Raw genomic sequence first — 21,107 nt, 5'->3', positions numbered from 1 at the left:
GGACTACAACCTCCCTCCCAACTCTGTGTAGCAGGAGCTCTCTCTTTATGCTCAGTGCCAGGCAAAATAGGCATGACACTACTCTTGTTCTCCATGGCTCGGCTCAAGTTTCCATCCTAAAATTCTGAGTATGACAGGCTGTAGCCTTTGCATTGTGTATCCATGTGTGTTTTTTAAACAGATTAGGGCTAGGAGCAGAGAATCTAAAAAAATCATTCCCACTTTAGTGCCCATTCCACAGGGTAAACAAAATAAAACTTTGGTGTATTGAGGCAGAAAAGCCAAGGGGAAAAAATGGCAGCTGCTTCACATAGTTCGGCTTGTCTTGGTCCCCCATTTAAGCCACCGTTGCCTTTGCTTAGTGGCCATTAGGCTGAGGTGCTCAGAAAGTGAAGTTTCCTTGCTCTGAATGTTTTAACTCTTCCCCCCTTCCCTGTGTGAACTTCTTCCAGGCTCGTCTCTACAGTCCGTCATCTGCTCCAATGACTCCCTCTTCTACTTTGTGTTCTTTTACCCCTTCCCCATCTTCGGCATCCTCATCATCACCATATTGCTGGTGCGATTCAAAAGCAGGAATTCCAGCAAGAATTCCGAAGGCAAGAACGGAGTCCCCTTGCTGTGGATCAAAGAGCCACACCTGAACTACTCGCCCACTTGCCTGGAGCCTCCTGTCCTCAGCATCCACCCAGGGACTATAGATTAAAAGTGAGAGACCCACAGAGAGGTGAAGATGCACCTGGAACCCAAAGGAAGTGTTTTTGTTGTCTTTTTATTCAGCCTTTGTACTTTTTTGGATCCCAACTCAGCTCCACCATGAGGTCCCTCTGAACTTCTGGGACTGGAAGTACTCAGGCACCCCAGAATGCTTGTGAAGACCCAGCCCAACTGCAAAGGGAGATGGAAGGTCCATGTGTTCACTGTATATAGTGGTTTTTTCTAACTGAGCTTTCCCCCTCCATCAGTTCTCATCGGTTGTCCTTTGCCCTGTAATTCTGTTGCTCAAAGACACACAATATTCTTCTTGTATTATTATGCTGAGGACAATCCCCAGAGTGCATTGATTTTGTTGGAGCTCTCGTTGTGCCAAAGCTGGGTGCGTTGTTTTTCGAGGAAGCTTGTTTTATCAAATGGGCTGGGTTTGACAGAACTTGAGCCTTGGTATTGGGAGAGGGCCAGAAAGGACTCAGTGGGCTGCCTATTGCTGTGGGAGAGAATAGCACCAGAACTGCTCCTATAGTCCAAGCAGCAAGCAGTTCTTCCAGGGCAGAGAGCCTCTGCCACCTCCCTCCGTCTCCAGGTGTTTCTGATTTGTTTTGGGGACGGAAAATGCATATAAGGTTGTTTTGCCATTGGCACCACAACTGAATTGCTTGTGCCACTTGCAATCCAGCAACGGCCTGTGTGTGTGTGTCACTGAGGTACAGCCCATGAGCCTTGATTCCCCCCAGTAGTGCTGCCTATACACAGTTCTGTTTACTAGAAAGGCATTTGGTTGCCCTCTGGGTTTTATTAACCCCCACTGCCACGCCTCTGGAGACTGCAGGGGTGGAAACCTAAACTTTTAAAAGACATTCAAACTGACCAAAGTAATGATTTAAGAAGTGGGGAGGTGGCTGCCTCTTTAAGTGGGCCTGGCTCCAACTTGGTTCTGGGATACCGAAACACAGGGCAGAGAATGTGTGGACACGTTGACCCAAGTTTTACTTCCAGTTGCACTAACTACCCCAAGGAATTTTCACCAGGCAAGCAAGGGCCTCTGAATAGCCTCCTCCCTCTCTCTCGTTATGTGTGTGTGCCATTTTGCTTCTTCAGCTTTATTTCTCCAGGTGCAACACCCTTCACCACCATTCCTCGCAGCCCTGCAGAAGCCACAATAAGTGGACTTCAAGGACACGCTGCGGCCAAAAAACAAAACCACCCCTGCTGTTCTTTCTGTGAAAGACATGGTGTTAACAATGTTGGGGCTCAGTAAAGGCAGGGTGCCTACTTTCTGCCACAGTAAGTCAGCTGTGCTCCTCCTCTGCTGTTTTGGAAATGCTTGTTATACCTGGTGGACCAGCACTCTTACATCCCCTCATTCTGGTCTCTAGGATAAGGGGGGAAAGTTGTGCTTCCTAGAAAATGGCTGTTTTGCTGTCTTCCTAAGTCTTCCTGGCAGCTAGTGGCAACCTTTTTCATGAGACAACCGAATCTACGCAAGGGCACATGCTGCCAGCCACACATGCCAGTCTGCTTAGCTGCTTTGGCAGGAGAAGGCTTGGGGGGGGGGCAGCAGAGCGCGCTCTTCCTGTGGAGTGACCGTAAATTTTGATTGCTCCTATCAGAGCATCTTGTGGAGATAAATGCATTTGCTTTAATTAATGGTGCTTTGCAAGTGGTATGTGTCCACGCAGAGGTTTTATGTCACCCATGTGTTCCGCCAGGCAGCTGGTTGCACATGTTCACCTCACTTACTCTCTGGGTAAACTTGCTGTATTTACCCAAGCTTTAATGCTTCTTCAAAAAATCATCATCTTTCCTTCGCAAAGGAGGGCTTTGTAGCATTCCAGTAAAGCATTCAGAATGTTCCCCGGACCAAATCTGCCTCCACAAACTATTATTCCTAGATTAAAAACCCCTCCATGTGTGTAACTTGAGAACGCACACACCATTCCACCCTCCTTGCCTTCCTAGTGTATTCAGAAGGGAGGAAACAAAAAAAGTGAATGGGAATGAAGAGCAAAGCAGAAAGAGAGCCCCTAGGTTGTGTCTGTTGTTTTATAAATGTAAAATGTCCTGTACATATACTGCTTCGGGGCAGGAGCTCTAACTCAATTCAGCTCTTAAAAAGGAAACAAGTCAGCAAGATGATTTCCTGCCCTAAAGAACATTGCTCTTTATCTTCGCGTTGAAAAATCTGTTGTACTGACCTAGTAGCATCAATGCTTCTCTATATAACCAGCAGTCCTTCCCTTCCCCTCCCAGCTCCTTCGGTCTACGGAAAGCTGTCCCACAGCGGCCTCCAGCGGCCAGTCATTCCAGTCTGTGGCTGTGGACTCTTGGAAAATATGCAGGTGTTTTATCAAAGCCAGTAGACACAAGTGGGAGGATTGTCCCTTTAGCAGCACCGATGATCACACAGGTTACCTTGCAGAGGACTTGTCCATTACGCTGCCAAGTTGCTGCCCAGTTTTAGGATCTCGTTTCTTTTCAAAACGTTGGACACTGCCTATAAGAAGCTTTATGGACAACTTTTTCTCTGCCAATAAACCCAGAGGAAAAGGAACAAGCTACCTTTGCATGATGTGGGGAAACAGTGTGGGATTTTTATTATTATTATTATTAAAGAACTTTGTACCATGTTGCACTAAATGTTTTATACATTACACGAGAGAGCTGTAGTAAACTGTGTTGAAAGTGTGACTTCAATGTCCTGTGTTGATGGCTTCGAGGCGCTGCTACCAGAGCTTCCCTCCTCTTCTCCCTGTTGATGCCACCCAGCTGTCAAAAGTACGACTCCCTACCAGTGCCTGCAATGTCAAATTGTATGCTTAAATTGTCGCAGGCCCCGAGGTTCTTGCTCTAGCCATGCACTTGGCTCAGCTGCTACGCATGGGAGCGATTCCTCATGAATGAGCAGCTGTCACATGCATGGCCAGTGCCAGCACTTGGACCAGTGCCTGGCCCCAGGCACTGCCAAGTGGCCTAAGATGAGAGCCACCTGCAGTGCTGGAGGGTGGGTTTCATTAGCCTGCCCTTCCCCTATTGTGCTGAAAGCTAATGCTGTGGACACCCGGTTTTGCATGGGATTAGAAGTGCCTGGCAAGTGCTTAGAAGGACGACCTCCCCTAAGCCAGCAAAACAGATTGCTTGGGAGAAAGGAGGAGGAGGAGGAGACTATGATGATGATGGTCCATAGCCAAGCCCCATGGTGGGGTGGCCATCAGACTGTATGGCCAGTAACTCTCATCATTTTCTTAAACTTTCTTTTGCTTAATGTTTCAAAAGTATTAAAATGGATCCCTTTTCCTTCCAAAAAGGCAACAGATAATTCCCACAAGAATACTGAGAGCAAAAATAAGTACTTAAACAGCAACTCCTCCTTATCTGCCTGATGTCTTACAGTTCAATAGTAATATTTAACATGTGCGTAGCAATTTCAATTCTTCAGAACACTACATGTTAATCTAGTAACCTCTGCAAGAATCCTGTATGGGAATTTTCACAAACCTGGGGCCCTCCAGATGTTTGGGCTTACAATTCCCATCAGCCTCAGCCAAACCAAACATCTGGAGGGCCCCAGGTTTGTGGAAAGTAAGGTAAGTGAGTATTCTTATTTCCCATCATGCAGATGAGGGGACTGGAGCAGGAAGAGGGTGGCTTGCCTAAGGCCTCCTACTGAGTTCATGGCAGAGGTGAGATTTGAAATGGGGACTTTTGGATTTCTGCTGCTTTTCGCCTGTAAAGGATCATTTGAGTTCTTTATATTACACGTTTTCCATTTCTGGACCCTGTCTTAGAAATTAATGTTATGAGGAAGAGGTTAAAAGTTCATAGAAAACTCCCCTTAGGAACAGTGCTTACAAGTTCAATGTTCTTTGGGTTTTATTCTTGTCTTCAAGTGCAAAAACTACTCTGGAGAAATCCACATGTCCTAAAGCCATTCTAATTCAGATGAAGGTCTTCCATAAGTGGCAGGGATAGGGGGAATTCTGCCCTTCCAGATACTGTTGCTGATTGATTGTATTCTTCATCACTATTTACTTACTTACTTACTTACTTTTTATTTAATTATTTACTGGGTTTGTACTGCACACCTTTTTCTCCAAGGAGTTCAATGTGGCGTGTATGGTTCTCTCACTCATTTAACCCCCACAATAACCCTGTGAGGTAGGTTAGGCTGTGAGGAAGTGACTGGCCCAAGGTCGCCAAGTGGAGATTGGAACCCTGGTCTCACAGGTCCTAATCTGACACACTTTCTGTAATTAATAATTTTTATTTTTTATTAGTTTTCATCTAATCTGACACGCTTAACTTCCATATCACATGAACGGTCAGAAAAGAAATTTCGCAAAGTGACTTAATAAAAAGCATATAAAACCAGCTGAAAGGCAAACTGCAAACTATGTCTGATACACTTAACCACCAAAATCCTAGGTAAATAAAAAATTGTCTTAGCCTTGCACCTAAAAACTGACAGCGGTGGGGCCAGACATCTAACCCTTGGGAGAAGATTCCACATATGGGTAACTAGACTCCAAATCCCATCAGCCTCAGCCAGCACAGCCAATGGCCAGGATGATGGGAGCTGGAGTCCAGCAACATTTGGAGGGCCACAGGTTCCCCACCTTTGCCTTAGCTAATCAGATCTATCAACCCATCACTTAGAAGGCACAGTTTCCACTTTGAAGTTTGATGCCTCAACCCTTACTGAAAAGCCTTATACCAGCTTTAGAAACAGAGGCACATTGTGACTATGGCAACTTTTTGGTAGGGTCTAGCACACAACTGGCACGAAATAATACCCGTATTACTGGGGAAAGATGTGCCCGTAGATTCCTAATCTTGAAAATGTTCCACTCCCAATCAAGATCTAAAGAAAAACATTTGTAGCCTACAAAGTACAGTGGTACCTCGGGTTAAGAACTTAATTCGTTCTGGAGGTCCGTTCTTAACCTGAAACTGTTCTTAACCTGAGGTACGACTTTAGCTAATGGGGCCTCCTGCTGCTGCCGTGCCATGCAATTTCTGTTCTCATCCTGAAGCAAAGTTCTTAACCCGAGGTACTATTTCTGGGTTAGCAGAGTCTGTAACCTGAAGCGTCTGTAACCCGAGGTACCACTGTATAGAATTTGACAGCAAAGTTGTCTCTGATACTAAACTCTCAAAGTCAAAGACCTGCGAAAACACCACCAAAATATCTTTGTTCATGACAAATTTTAGAAATAATGGCCACAAGTAGTTGCTGTGATATCTCCCACCCCCGCTACCTAACTTTTGTGTTGTGCCACTCACACTTACACCACTGTCTCATAGGTTTCTCAAGTTTATTGGCCCGCATTAGTATTTCACTGATACTTTGCATCCAAGCAGACTTTACACTGGGTGTTAATGCATCAAGTAAAAGCTTGTAAGAGTAGGCCTTTTATTTTGCTATATTTAAATCTCTTGATTTACTGCACTGTATGCTTGGCAAGGATGAACAGCACCAGAGGCTATTAGTTAGCAACTTCCAGTTCTCTGCAGGGGATGTCTTGCCCTGCAAGTGTGACTTCACTGCTCTGCAGTCAAGCTCAGGTGATAGAGTTTCCTCGCTACTTTTTCCAATCGGTCTCTATACTCAATTTCCTTATAGTTATTTGCATTGATGCCTTTGAAGCCGTGCATTGCCCCCCACCAGCATGCAGCCATGACCGCAGTGGAGTCACTGTCCCCACCATGGAAGAAACCCCTGTGAGCCAACTCAATCCAGTTCTCAGCACCAAGGATGGCGTCATAAGCAATCATGGGAGCATCATGCCCACTTGAACCTCCCCAGCCAGAGTAGCTCAAGGACGTGTAGAATTCATCTCTCTCTTTCACACCATACACTTCGGGGAAGGATGGAGGAGATTTCCCATCTGAAATGCCTCTAGTTTCCAGGTACTTCTTCCATTGCTTTTCAAAGTAGTTCCTAAGAAGCAGAAACCCATGGGAAGGTATGTAAATATCTAGGATTTCATATTAAGACTGTATTTGTATATGCCTTGTATGAATATAAAAATAAACCCAGTATAAATTTAGAAAGTCTTAATATCCAGCACATTTTGAGACATCTGCAGATCAGGAAATGTACTCTGTTGTAGTACATATGTACTTCAGGGTCAATGTTTCAATATTATACAGCAGGGTTTCAAAAACTTGGATCTCCAGCTATTTTGGACTACAGTTGCCATCATCCCTGACCACTGGTCCTGCTAGCTAGGGATAAGGGGAATTGTAGTTTGAAAACAGCTGGAAACCCAGGTTTGGAGAATCCTGTTCCAGGGTAATAAGCAGCATCCATTTCCTTCCCCTCTATCTTGGTCACCAGCACAAGGAACATTACTATTATTTTTTTATTTTATATACCATCCTATACCCGGAGATCTCAGGGCGGTTCACAGAATAAAATCAAAATATAAAACCACAAAATACATAAAATAAAAACAAACCAATAGCTACCCCCCAAAAAAAAATTTTTTAAGGGCATAGGATGCAAATTAGATCAACCAAAGGCCTGGTTAAAAAGGAACATTTTCACCTGGTGCCTAAAATATATAATGAAGGCGCCAGGAGAACTTCCCTGGGGAGAGCTTTCCACAGACGGGGAGTCATTGCAGAGAAGGCCCGTTCTTATGTTGCCACCCTCCGGACTTTTTGAGGAGGGTACTTTCTCAACATCTTATCGGTAACTATTTCAATCTATCAGATGGCTTTTAGAACCTTCCGACTTCCAAAATGTGTATTACTTACCAGCGCTGCAAGTTCTTCTCCACAAAGGAACCTGCCTTCTGGATATGGGCTTTTGCCATTGGTAGCACCTCCATGAGCCCTTTCCCCCACTCCTGGAGTGGCTTGCGATTTATGGCATAAGAAGTGAAGAGAGCAGAAGCCAGGGATCCAAGGTAGCCAGTAGGGTTGTGGTGAGTCATCCGACCGCTCTCTATGCTTACTGCGATCAAGTTTTCCAGCTCTTCTGGGTGACGAAACCTCAGTCCAATGCACATTGACCGCATGGCTGCACCACACCCTCCTCCTGTTTCAGAGAAGTCCGGTATCCAGCTATCCGGCTTGTCTGGATCCAATCTCAAGGCGTATGCCATGCAGGTACCACCTAAGAAGGGTGGGAAAGGTGGGAAACTTGTACATCTGCCCTGATTGTTTATTTGCATCTCAGGCTGACCTGAAGTTAAGCATCCTCAACCTGTATGGTCTACGCACAAGCACCAGGTAACAACTTTCCTCTAATGCTTTTGATCAATAAGCACTGGTTTCCTGAGGTTTTAATAGGACTATCATGAATAACAAGATTTAATAACACTATAACAACTATATGCATTAATAATGCTTTCTATCATTACTTCTTATTAATAATATTTATTACTAGTAATCTCTCATAAGGTTCCAGAGTGAGTTCTAAATGTGAACCCCAGCCAGTAATCTGGTTGCTGCTTTTTTTGGACCAGTTGAAGTATCTGAATCGCTCGAGGGCAGCACCAGCTCTGCAACAATCCAATTTGAAAGTTACCAGAGCAGGGAGTCACCCTCCCTATGACACAGCCAATACTGCACCCTCCAGATCTTGGGTTTGGCAGAAGGTGGTCCTTCCATTTTGAGCTGAGCAGGAGATGTTTTTTTCTTCCATAAATCTCTAGAGATCCCAATCAATGATGAATATTGGGGGGGGGGGTGGAAGGTTCCATCAAGGACCTCTGCCAAATTGCTATCAAGCAAAAAATAATGCCCCCTTTCTCCCCAGCCCATCTACAAGCAAGCAAGCGCACTGTGGAAGTGGAAGAGAGGTGACAAGTGTACCCTTACTCCATACTAGGAGGAAATTGCATGGTGACAGCATGTTATAACTAGGAAACTACCACAGCTCAGACATGTGAAACTGGCTGGGGTGTCTCCCAAGATCAGCTTATGTTCACAGAACAGACTCTTAAATCAACCCTTCTGATCGGACAGGACTCTTCTTAGCATTCTTGAATTGCATCACCCAAGAGTTCATAGATACCAGATGCTCATCTTTAAAGGGGCCACAGCAAAGTTGGATTTTTTTTTTTATGTACAGTGGTACCTCGGGTTAAGTACTTAATTCATTCCGGAGGTCCGTTCTTAACCCGAAACTGTTCTTAACCTGAAGCACCACTTTAGCTAATGGGGCCTCCCGCTGCTGCCGCACCGCCAGAGCACGATTTCTGTTCTCATCCTGAAGCAAAGTTCTTAACCCAAGGTAATATTTCTGGGTTAGCGGAGTCTGTAATCTGAAGTGTCTGTAACCTGAAGCATATGTAACCCGAGGTACAACTGTATTGGCCTGCAGTTATTTAGGATATTCAAGGCGTACCATTAGGAAATTAGCATCGTATCTAAACACACACAAGCTCTAAATGAAGGGAACTACATTCTTCCCAGCTATCTATAGACAATCTTTTCATCTGCTGTACAATCTTAAAAGCATTTCCTATGCTCCATTTGCATACCATGGTTCATAGGGAAAACAGGTCCTTATACGTGTACCCAGAAATTAAGTCTTACAATAACCCACGGATGAGGCTTGTCGTTTAGTCGTGTCCAACTCTTCGTGACCCCATGGACCAGAGCACGCCAGGCACTCCTGTCTTCCACTGCCTCCCGCAGTTTGGTCAGACTCATGTTTGTAGCTTCGAGAACACTATCCAACCATCTCGTCCTCTGTCGTCCCCTTCTCCTTGTGCCCTCCATCTTTCCCAACATCAGGGTCTTTTCCAGGGAGTCTTCTCTTCTCATGAGGTGGCCAAAGTATTGGGGTCTCTGCTTCAGGATCTGTCATTCCAGTGAGCACTCAGGGCTGATTTCCTTCAGAATGGATACGTTTGATCTTCTTGCAGTCCATGGGACTCTCAAGAGTCTCCTCCAACACCATAATTCAAAAGCATCAATTCTTCGGCCATCAGCCTTCTTTATGGATGAGGCTTATTGTCATGTAAATATACATAGGATTGCAGCCTATGTCAGCTTGCTGACTTTTTCCTATGTACATAAACATGTAAAGCTGTTGTCATGCTGCAGTTGCAGCACAACAACAGGTAGACAAGCAAGCAAGCAGTGTGGAGGGCAGGCAGCCCAGGCAAGCTGTTTTAAGGGGCAGAGGCACTTCAGAAAGTAGTTTGGCCAATTGTTCTCTCAAGCGCTTAAAAGGTAAAGGGACCCCTGACCATTAGGTCCAGTCGTGACCGACTCTGGGGTTGTGGCGCTCATCTCGCTTTATTTGCCGAAAGAGCCGGTGTTTGTCCACAGACAGCTTCCGGGTCATGTGGCCAGCATGACTAAGCCGATTCTGGCGAAGCAGAGCAGCACACGGAAACGCTGTTTACCTTCCCGCCGGAGCGGTACCTATTTATCTACTTGCACTTCGACGTGCTTTCAAACTGTTAGGCTGGCAGGAGCTGGGACCGAACAACGGGAGCTCACCCCGTCGTGGGGATTCAAACCGCCGACCTTCTGATCAGCAAGTCCTAGGCTCTGTGGTTTAACCACCCGCGTCCCCAAAGCGCTTATCCCTCTCTTTTAAAAGGGGTTGGGGAGGGAGTGGTGGTTTGGGTGAGCTGTGAAGGGATAGGTGAGGGCAAAAGAGAGGAGTGGGTGGGCAGGGGGAAGGCAGATAGGTTGGGTTGGCAAGTGGGGCAACAGACCCTAGTAATATAACTATTATTCAAGTTCTGATCATCAGCTGTGACTGCTTGTACAACTATGCTCTTATTGTCCCCATATGGTTGCTCCACCAACCTTCAGTTGACACAGTTTATTGCCCGTGTCCAGGAGAGAGACCGTAGCTCAGTGGCAGAGCACATACCGTATTTGCCTGCAGAACAGCCCAGGTCCAATCCCTTCCATCTCCAGGTAGGGCTGGGAACAACACCAATCCCTGGAGAACTGTTAGTCAGTGGAAATGGTGGATAGCCAGGGTGGGTGCCCTGCAGCTGTTGTCAGACAACATGTGTCCATGCTGACTGCAGCTGATGGGAGCAGCAAGAAAGCACCACTTTGGCTATTCCTGTTGTAGGCAGTACTAAGCAACATGGACCAATGGTCTTGACAGGCAGCCTTCTACATTGCAATTTTAGGTGCTTGCCAAAGCGATTTCAGGGTATCAGGATTGCTGTCACACAGCCCCCCTGTCCCATAAGATATTTGTGGATTGTGCTAGCCTAGAGATTGGAGGATACACAAGTTCCTGCGCAGGTAGCAAGGTCTGAGTGACTGGCTGTTCTCAGCCTGGTACACAAACCTGAACCCATTGCTTCCTTTCTGGGGGAGGACATGTGCTGCTTCTGCAGCACTAAGCTGTGCCACCAGCAGGGCAAAGAAACTGATGTCTGGATTTTAGTTCCAAAATATGCAAATGCAGTATGTATGCATGCATGCATACAAACATGGTACACTGATACTGCTATATAAGCAACATCACAGCTTCCACTTTCTGGAAGTCTAAATATTTAAGGAAAGTGCTATATAAATGTCAAGTCATCAACAGGATTCCACACATCAGCTCGATAATGAAAGTACAGCTGAGTAATAACAGGAGTCTAGTAGTTTCGTCACCATATTCATGCTAAGACCAAGTGAATTAATTACAGCACCAAAATTAGAACAGAGGATTTCCCAACTTATAGCCTGTGCCTGGCCTAATACTCTATGTTGCCTCAAATGTTCTCTTTGGTGACACTTTCACTCAAACTATTTTGTTTCTCTCATTCCCCCATTCAAATGTATTTTCTCACTGTATATATTTAAGGGGTCATATGATGTATTTTCTATCCTTTGTGTGTGCGTGCTCCTTGTTGCACCATGAAATTTCCAAGACAATAGTAATGTGGCTTAACAAGGGCAGTGTCACAGTTAAGCTTGCAGATAACACTGTGGGGCGTGTGGGTGTCCATGTCCAGAACTGCCTTGTTGCACTGAAGCGCAAGTACATAAAACTTACTTTGTTGTTTTTTAAAAGTTCATTGGCGCAGTCCATGGTTCATTGGGCCTTCCAGTCAAATCAAGCTGTGGTGAGGTTGGCAAAGCAGCAGTGTCTTCCTGCTGAGAAAGCCTTTCCCAGGGACAGCGCAGGTAGGGGGATTCCCCCCAAAAAAGCCTTTTCAGGGTGGGGCAGTGGGGAATCCCCTGAATTTCATCAGTCCCTAACAGGTTTGCAAATCATCTGACAGTTTCACAATCCTCTTTCCCAGCTCAGTGTAGCAGGAAGCTCCACCCCTCTCAGTTTGGGGCTACAATGATCACACCAGTGAACATTTTCCTGAAGTTATTTGCTATGGTACTTTTGCTTCGGTGCAATCAGGAAGTTTTCAGGGGAAGAACTGCAGTTCAGTTGAGGAGCATATGCTTTGCATGCTGGGAAATACCTGTCTGGAACCATGGAGAGCCATCACCAGCTAGTCAAGTAGGTAAGACTAAGCTAGATGGCAGCTTCCCAAATGCAGGTAGGCAATAAATAAATAAATTTAAAAGCCTACCACAAGCTAGCAATGTAATAGCAGAAGAGACCTGGAACGGAAGAAACGCAAGCCCAGAGGCCCAGAAGTGCTCTGAAACTCAGAAAAAACACCCCAAATCAGACATTAAAAGAAAGCATAATGGGAAATGCTGGAATGCAACATTTCAGCAGGAACATCACCAGGATTTTCCATGAAGTGAAGGAGTGGACGTAGTCAGAAAACAGCTAGTGCAGAAGCAACCTAGCTGGACTCAGGAAAAGTCCATTGCTTCTAAGAGAGACTATCACCCAAATGCAGTCAAAAGGCAAACTCTAAATTGTGTTTCAGGCTCCTGTGATGGGTTCATATCATTCTCGTGCATCATAATATTCCTTTTGCAGAGCATATGGTACAACTTTGCATAGATAGATTCAGCCATCTTATTTTTTTATGAACAGATGTCCTATGCAAATCCCATTTTGAGCTGCTTATCATCTCTGGCACACTTGGCTCTTATGTTGTTGAAAAGCTCAGAATCCACAGACTGGAGTGCATACAATCAATACTTCCCAAATTCCCCATTCCAGCCACTGAAAATGTAACACAGCCACACACGTAATCATCATCACAGGAGGGGAAAGTAACTGAAGAGAGATGGAAGAAAAAGGAAGCACACCTCTTCCTTAAAGCAGTTTCTCAATCTTGGGATGAAAAAAGCAAACAAATAAATGCCAACCTGCCATGCAGCCCTACTCTTGTTTCCTAGCTCTCTGGCAGGAGCTAAATACTTTGAAATGAAAGGCCCAGATGAGCCCATGCTTCTCACTGCAAAGAAACAAAGTTGTTCTTTCTGAAGATATATAGGCCTTTTGCCAACAACGGACAATATGTAGCAGCCAGCATGTTTACTGAATTAGGAGATATCCATTTCACAGAATGGGAGTGAACTAAAATATACTAGATTCTAAACAGAGTATATTTAGTGGGAAGGCTGGATGTTAACTCTAAGTCAGGGCTGGAGGAATCTGTAACCTTAAAGATATTCTTGAACTACAATTCCCATCATCCCTGACAACTGTTCATACTGATCACGGCTGATAGAAGCTGCAGTCCAACATCTGGAGGATAACACACTCAGTGTTTGTATTCTAAGTGGAAGAGCAAAGTGTCCTCCTGAAGATGGAAAGCTGAAGCAGAGGGAAAGTTGCTCATTGCACCGGGGTCCATTCCTATTGATATCAAAGTATGAGATGAGGTGAGCCAGAAATTGAGAGATTTGGCTACAGCCATGGGAATCACAGGTTCAAACCTCAGCACAGATTTGAAGCTCATGTGGAAATAATAATAATAATAATAATAATAATAATAATAATAATAATAATAATACTTTTTTTATTTATACCCTGCTCATCTGGCTGAGTTTCCCCAGCCACTCTGGGCAGCTTCCAACAAAATATTAAAATACAGCTATAAAATACAAAATATTAAAATGCCATCATATCTCCACCTAGCCTACCCTGCACAGTGATGGTAGGGTATCACAGCCATTATTCTGGGCTACATGTCTCCTGTTTCATATCCCCCATGCTGCCCTTTATAATGCAAGGGTGGGAGGCTTGCAGCCCTCTAGATTTCATACCAGCATGGCCAGTGGTCAGAGATCTAACATCCTCTGGCAGGCCTGAAGGTTCCCACTCCCTGCTTTTATGAGATCTGACTAGAAAACACAGCAGAGCATTAAATTAATGAGAGCCGTAAAAGGTGACTGCAGCCACTGGACAGAGTTGTGAAAGGAACCCTTTCTAATAGTACAGTGGTACCTCGGGTTACATATGCTTCAGGTTACAGACTCCGCTAACCCAGAAATAGTACCTCGGGTTAAGAACTTTGCTTCAGGATGAGAACAGAAATCGTGCTCCAGTGGCGCGGCGGCAGCAGGAGGCCCCATTAGCTAAAGTGGTGCTTCAGGTTAAGAAGAGTTGAGGTTAAGAACAGACCTCCGGAACGAATTAGGTACTTAACCCGAGGTACCACTGTACTGCAGGACTCTAAGGCCTTTGGGAAACATGTTCCAATCTGAACACATAGAACATGCATGATCCAGAAACTGCTGCCTTCTATTTTCATATGTTTAAAAGTTTAGGAAAGATTACCTGGAGCTCGTCCATCCATGTCATCCATGCAATCTCTGTAGTTTGTTGCAATGAGTTTATACAAGTGGGTTAAGTCTGGGTTTTCCCCAGCTGCTGCCAAGGCTTCAGCAGTAGCCAAGTGCATGACGGTGTCGTCGCTGACCCTCCAGCCTGCCACGTTGAGCTTGTTCAGGCCACCCATTTTGGCCAACTCGCTGTGAATCTTCTCACCGCTGCGCTGGAACTCCCATTTATTATTGTAATAGCCCAAGGCGTCTCCAACGGCACTCAGCACCATGGCAGCCTCATAGTTCTCTTGCAGGCCCGAACACATGTTCTGTCCTCATGCAAAACAATAGTTTGCAATCAATAAAGCCTCTGGTGAAAAACAGGTTAAAACTGCAACGTGGTCAAAATGTCTAAGAAAATCAACCTACAGTACACAAAGAGCAGGGATCCTGTTAAATATATTTGGTCCCTGCCTGTCTCTATAAATTCAGTCTCATTCATGCTTGTGAGTGCTTGATATACATCCTTCAAAATCCTAGAAAGATCAAGCCTCAATCCTGCTCTCCCTACATATGTTTGATCCTATGAACAGTGCTCATGCACTGTCTGCATGATCAAACACCTGTACACACACTGCAGATGTGCAAGCGAATGCGCATACGTCCAAGGGCAGGACTTACCATTGCGGTCCTGCTCCAGCTTAGGCCTGCTCCCATTATGTGTATACTTCCGGGTTTCGCCACACACGCAGAAGCACTCTCTCGCGCTTCGCGCCTGCGCAGAAGCACTGCTCTAGCTGCGGACTTTTCGGTATGCGAACGTTTTGATCATGTGAACAGTGCTGTAGGTGTAACCTGTCACCTAAGTCTGCCTGCAGGACATATACATTAAAAAGGTAACTTCTGAAAACAATTGGTATATATGCGTGCAAACACTAGCTTTTAAATAGTATTTTAAATAAATCAATAAGCTTTCAAATGACCCAAGAAGTCACTCCTACAGATAAAGGAGAAGGGACTTTCTGATTCATTTTGGAGTCGTTTTTGAGACTTCCTTTTGGGGGGGTTGTCACTTTATATTTTCTCTCAAGACTCCACTAATGAAGAAGGCCTGCCTACTTTATTTTGAAGCAACTTCCTGGTTCATTTTGAAGCTAGTTTCTTTTGATTTCCTGGTAGAAAAGCGAGTCGCTCAGGTAAAATAACGGAGAAATCCAGGATTGTACTGCAGAAATGACTGGGCAAAAGTCACCCAAAATTAAAAGGTAGCAGCAACGATAGAAGTGCATGTGCTTTCTAATACGGGTTTAAAGGTAAAGGTAAAGGGACTCCTGACCATTAGGTCCAGTCGTGGCCGACTCTGGGGTTGCCGCGCTCATCTCATTTTCTTGGCTGAGGGAGCCGGCGTACAGCTCTCCGGGTCATGTGGCCAGCATGACTAAGCTGCTTCTAGTGAACCAGAGCAGCGCACGGAAACGCTGTTTACCTTCCCACCGGAGCGATACCTATTTATCCACTTGCACTTTCACGTGCTTTCGAACTGCTAGGTTGGCAGAAGCAGGGACCGAGCAGCGGGAGCTCACCTTGTTGCGGGGATTCGAACCGCCGATCTTCTGATCGGCAAGTCCTAGGCTCTGTGGTTTAACCCACAGCGCCACCCACGTCCCTAATAAGGGTTTAGTTTTATGCATTTTTTTTTAACCTGGCTGCAGAAGCATTAAAAAATTCCCTGATAATGCGAATATGAATCCAGTGGAACCTCGGGTTACGTTATCCTCGGGTAAACATCAGGTTGCAAAAACAGATAACCTGGAAGTGTTTCGCAGCTCATGCATGCGCAGAAGCGCTCTACACAGAACAGACACCTCTGGCTGCAAAATCCTCAGGATATGGCTAGACCTCTGGAACAGATCCCGTTCACAACCGGAGGTACGCTGTTCTACTAATGTTGTTCTGAGGAAGGGCACAGAACATTTGACAACCCTGCAGGGTAATCAAAGGCTGTTACCTAATCTCTTGCTGTTGGGTTGTTGTTGTTTAATGAAAATGCAGTTGTGGGACAGTTAGATTGGTTTTAGCAGCAACATGGAGAGGAGGGGAGAGTGATTCATTGCTTTCCCACTCATGGAGAAAAAATTGGGGGATTTCTGGCGGTGAGTTGCTGCTGGTGGTACAATCACTAAAATCAACATAATCTTGTTAAAGGCTCACATTCCTTTTCTTTCTTCTAAAGGAAAGGGGAAAGGGCAGAATATCTACATCACTGTAGATATTGTGAGGTATGAATAATAAATACCTGCAATAAATGTTCTAAGCATGCTTCTGAACAATTCCATATTGGATTTTCCTAAACACGGTCACCTGCCTTTTGGTTACAGTAGATCATAAGTCTCTTTTGACACACACACCCCACCCACACTGCCATCTAAAATACCACACCCACTCTTGCACTGACTCTGGCAGCATTGCCACCAATTAAAGGTTTGTCTATCTGGTTTATATATCTCATGAAACTTGCATTCCTTGACCGTCTTAGGGTTGGCATTGCGGGGCTGCGGGGCTCTTGCACTTTTAACAGCAGTCAAAGGTTCAACAGGTTAAATAAACATTTGCCAGTAGGGAAATGCAATTATGGGGAAAGTGTCACCTGTCAACATCCTGTGCCTCAGACATCATACAGTGTTATTTGCATGTAGCCCCCGATATATTGGAGGTGTGGAGGGAAACTCCGCTCGGCCCACAAGCGGTTACCAACGTGCATGTGATATAATGCTCCCGTTTTTTGTTTTGTTGTTGTTGTTGTTTGCAAGAGGGCCCAATTCACACACTATGCGTGGGGCTGCTTCTTGGGAGAAAGGTGCCTAAGCTTGAAAAGCCTGGCTGCCATCCTAGGCGAGCTGCCTTGTTCTAGCTGGCCCTGTCACGTTTCCTTGTCTTATTCTAGCGGCTGTGGTGGTTAAATCCGGCTGCTCTGGGTAGAAATGAATAGCATTCCGCGACCATTTCCTGCCCTCTTCCGAGCAGGCAGCAGCTGCGCTTCCTCACGCCCCGTCGATTCCCAGCAGAAGGGAGTACACCGCCCCTGAAAGATGACTCGCCCCTCCACCCCCAGCGCCCTGGGCTCGCCGCTTGACCCCTTCCTCATAATGCCCGGGTTTTAAAAAGGAGGAAAAAATGATGAGTTTCCCTTCCCACTCTACGCAAACTCCAGCACCAGAGGCTGCTTCTGTTCGGACCTCCGAGTGCTTTCGGCTTCTCGAGGGCTTGTCTTTCAGGGGGTAAGTTGGGTGGATGGAAAAAAGCGGGGAAGGGACTTCCTTCTGAGCTAAGGCAGCCGCCTCAGCCCGCGCCACCCATCCTTAGCGACGGTTGCCAATGCAATGCAAACTTCGGAGTTAAGTCAACCCCCCTCAAAGAAGCGGGACCCGCCGAGGCGCAAAGTGGAAACTTCCCGGGTTTGGGAGATGCGCGCTTGGTTTGCCGTGACTCAGGCTGCACGGGCGTAACTGGGGGGGGGGGGGGGCAGCTGCCCGCCCCACAATCAAGTCAATAAATAAAAACTGAAAATAGAAATTGTAGAAAGATTTTGACAGATTTTTTTCTGAGTACTTGGGGTCAAAAGAAAGCAATTTTAAACAACCGTCCTTCCGAATCTGCTAGACAGAGCCAGGCAGAGGGCGATGACAAGTCGGTGTCCATCGCCCCCCCCCCCCCATAAATCCATGGCTGCGATCCTAAACACACAGCGCAGTCTGGCCTCTGCTCAGAAGCAAGACCTGTTCAGTTCAACGCCCCCCTCCACCCCCCACTCCCAGGTGGGCGGGTTTGGGATTGCAGCCCGTTCCTCGGCGGCTCCACGCTGCCGTGTGGAACTGGGGGGGGGGGGATGCACTCGGTTTTCCTTACTCCGAGGCTACTACAACTCTGTGCCCTTGCAGCGGGCCCTGCTTGAGAGTAAGCGATCCCTGGGGGTGGGGGGTTGCCGGGTTAAACCGGCCGTCTGATGCCTAGCCTGGATTGGGAGGGAAGAGCTTCTGCGCTTCGCGGGCCTTACTTCCGAGAAAGAACAGACTCGGGCGCTGCACGCCGCCGCCAGCACCAAGCGGCAGAAGCACAAGCCCAGGCGGGCGCCCCCTGACTTGGGTCGGCTTTGCAAGCTCCCAAACATGGATTTGTTCGGCGCGCGAAAGATACTTGCAGTTGAGTTTTACCGGCGATGCAGGCAGAAGCCCGGGCAGGAAAGCCCCTTAAAGGAAAGTGAAAGGGGAGGAGAGGCTGGACTTGCGCCCAAGCCGCGCAGAAACAGCAGCCGCCGCAGCCAATCTCCGAGCGCCGGTCGTCCTCCTGACTAAGTACTGTAGCTGGCCTGCGCTTCTTCGTCAGCGGCTAGCGAACTGGAGAGGAGCTACTTTGGGAGAGAGAGCGGGCGAAGAGGAGGGCCCATCCTAATCATGTGATCGCTTCTTCGGGGCTGGATTGCAAGCAGCGGGCGGCGGGGATGCCTCTAATCTGTCGGTCAACAAACACGCGACTACACGCAGTGTGGAAGCAAATTTAAGAGTGGAAATATGAGGAGGGAAGCGTCCCTCTTCGAGGCTGCACGATTTAAAACGCAGGGGTCTCTCTTTCTCACACCCGCACACACACACAACTGTAAATTAGAATTAACACTCAATACTTATTTATTAAATGTATATGTCACTCGAGGATCACAGCGCGAATGACTGTATAAAAACACAAAATAGGTACATCACATAATAACAAACAGAAACGGTGACTTCCCTTCCACTCCCGCCCCGTAGAATCTGATGGGATAGATTCATAGCTGTCAACTTACAGTTTTGAAAATAAGGGACCAGCAGCCTCGAAAATAAGGGATCAGCAGCCAAAATAAGGGATTTTGCTTAGCTTATACAGAAATCCGGCGCTCATGGAGCCATGCTGCTTTTGCTGCGACTGACTGTGTTTTGCAGGGGGTTGGACTAGATCATCCTAAGGGTCTACAACTCCGACCAAAGAAGAGGGGCAGACAAAACTGATGAAGGACGTCGAGATGGCAAACCTTACAGGCAGAATTAGAAACCAGGAAGAGGACCTCTTTAATAAAGAAGGGGGAAAGTTTATAATTTATTTGAAAAGCTATTGTAAAGAGTTACATACATTGGTAGGATTGACAGAAAACTTGTAGTAAAAATTTGAACTATGGATGGACAAATTATTTATAAAAATAGAGTTATGAAAGGGATGCAGAGGGGGAAATCACTACATTAAGATGCACATTAAGATGCACTACATTAAGATGCACTACATTAAGATGCACATCGGGGCTGCCGTCATCCTGGCGCGAGGAGTTCCATTGGCCTTTCCCTGCCCGAGAGAGAGGGAGGGAGGGAGAGAGACTCTCGCCCATGCCGCCCTCAAGCCCGGCATGAGGCAGTTGCGGTGCGGCGGTGGCCGCTGAAGCGCTGCCCTTCTGCGTCCCTCCCCATCCCCTCCTCTTCCTCCTCCCTCAGGCCACCTCCTCAGCTGCCACTGCTGCTGCCGCCTCCGGCTTCCCCTGGCAGCGCAGCGGAAGTCTCGCAAGAGAGGGGCTGCCTGCCTGCCTGCCCACCGCCACCCATCTCCTCACGACGCACCCCTGAGGGGGAAAAGGGAGAGACGGAGACGTGGTAGCTCGTGCTCTCTCTCTCTCTCAATGCGGAGGACCCCAAGCCACTGCTTTCCTCCTGAGCTGGGCGAGCATGAAACCCAGGAAATTTAAGGGACATCATCAATAAGGGACAGCAGCAGGACACGGCGTTGTGATAAGGGAGTTTCCCACCAAATAAGGGACGGTTGACAGCTATGGATAGATTGTAGTCAACAAAAACTTCTGCCTCGGCTCAGCAGACCATGTTAAACTTTAAAGTGCCAGGACATGTGTGGTGGTTGCTTTTTGTGTAGCGGAGTCATAGGGCTACCCCACTGAAAACTGAATTCGGTGGGGCTAACTTCCGAGCCTAGAACTGCATGGTATGTGCCATGGAACTCACCAGGGCCAACGTTTGAGCCGACTCTGAGAGCTGTCTTGTTTATGCAGCTGGACGTTACCTGTGCTGTGCGTGGAAATGTCGTCCGTATTCATAGACAAGCACTGCTACTACAGATGAGGCTCCTTGTAATGCCAGACAACACTTGAGCATGCACTTGTGTGCTTCCTGGGATACATCATGTCTACCGAAACCCATTGAACTTTCGGCAAGCAGAATGTACATGTGAAACTGCTCTGAGCCAGTCTGAACCTAGTCAAGAAAAAGTGGCTTGAATCTCCTGTGTTTTGCAGAATTACAAAATGGAGCTACAAAGGATCCAGTGCATTGCATTTTCAAAAGGTCTTTGAAATTTTAACATTAATATTAGGTGCAGCTTTGCAAGCCACATTCTCACGCCATTTCATAGGGCTTTGTAGGTCCAACATAAAATACTAAAAACCCCACTGGCAATTTTAAGTCTTCCTTTCTGTCTGTCTCTTTCCACTATCACTGAAGTTTTGAACATAATATATGTGCTGTGCACTGTGCATTTTCCATGTGTCTTCCCCCCCTTGAGATTTCACTTTGTTACAACAGCATCCTAGAAATGGATGTTTGTGTACCTACCAAAAACACCATTCCCCGCCCCCCATCCCAAGATACCAAGGGAATGCATTGGTTTTGTGCTTGCGTAAGGGACACTTTATTATTTTCTCTGGTAACATTTCCTGGGAGGCTGCCACATCTTCATTTTTTGCCTAACTGTAT

The 21,107-nt window shown here is 46.5% G+C and overlaps 3 protein-coding genes and 1 long non-coding RNA gene across 7 annotated transcripts in view; 3 read left to right on the top strand and 1 right to left on the bottom strand.

Moving 5' to 3' along the window:
- IGSF3 (immunoglobulin superfamily member 3) overlaps positions 1-3,402 on the top strand; it is a 117,122-nt gene extending 113,720 nt beyond the window's left edge. For both annotated transcript variants that reach the window (XM_083498563.1, XM_083498562.1), the window contains one exon: positions 453-3,402. In XM_083498563.1, coding sequence (XP_083354689.1) covers positions 453-703 — 251 coding nt within the window. In that variant the 3' untranslated portion in view covers positions 704-3,402. The remainder of the gene's footprint in view (positions 1-452) is intronic.
- Positions 3,403-6,012: 2,610 nt separating this feature from the next.
- Positions 6,013-18,742, bottom strand: ADPRH (ADP-ribosylarginine hydrolase). Of its 3 annotated transcripts, XM_083498705.1 has the most exons (5): positions 18,540-18,656; positions 15,010-15,200; positions 14,342-14,657; positions 7,474-7,834; positions 6,013-6,652 (listed from the first exon to the last, which is right to left on the bottom strand). In XM_083498705.1, exons 2-5 carry the CDS (start codon positions 15,043-15,045, stop codon positions 6,253-6,255), a joined length of 1,113 nt encoding a protein of 370 aa, XP_083354831.1. In that variant the 5' UTR covers positions 15,046-15,200; positions 18,540-18,656; the 3' UTR covers positions 6,013-6,252. The 3 variants fall into 3 exon arrangements, with proteins under 3 accessions (XP_083354831.1, XP_083354832.1, XP_083354830.1); XM_083498706.1 differs by lacking the exon at positions 15,010-15,200 and having other exon boundaries at positions 18,540-18,742; XM_083498704.1 differs by lacking the exons at positions 15,010-15,200; positions 18,540-18,656 and adding an exon at positions 18,383-18,520.
- Positions 14,532-19,533, top strand: LOC310704800. Its single transcript, XR_014525018.1, has 2 exons — positions 14,532-14,659; positions 18,529-19,533. It is a non-coding gene; the product is annotated as an uncharacterized lncRNA (long non-coding RNA).
- A 908-nt stretch (positions 19,534-20,441) lies between these two features.
- The window catches only part of CD80 (CD80 molecule), a 46,120-nt gene continuing 45,454 nt past the window's right edge, over positions 20,442-21,107 (top strand). The window contains exon 1 of the mRNA XM_083498734.1: positions 20,442-20,699. The gene's annotated coding sequence lies outside the window, so the exon portion shown is untranslated. The remainder of the gene's footprint in view (positions 20,700-21,107) is intronic.

The sequence above is a fragment of the Podarcis liolepis genome (genome assembly GCF_965112155.1).
Source record: "Podarcis liolepis genome assembly, chromosome: 4".
NCBI classification, from domain to species: Eukaryota; Metazoa; Chordata; class Lepidosauria; order Squamata; family Lacertidae; genus Podarcis; species Podarcis liolepis.
The sequence above is the reverse complement of the archived record's forward strand: the minus strand, read 5'-3'. Positions and strand labels throughout refer to the sequence as shown.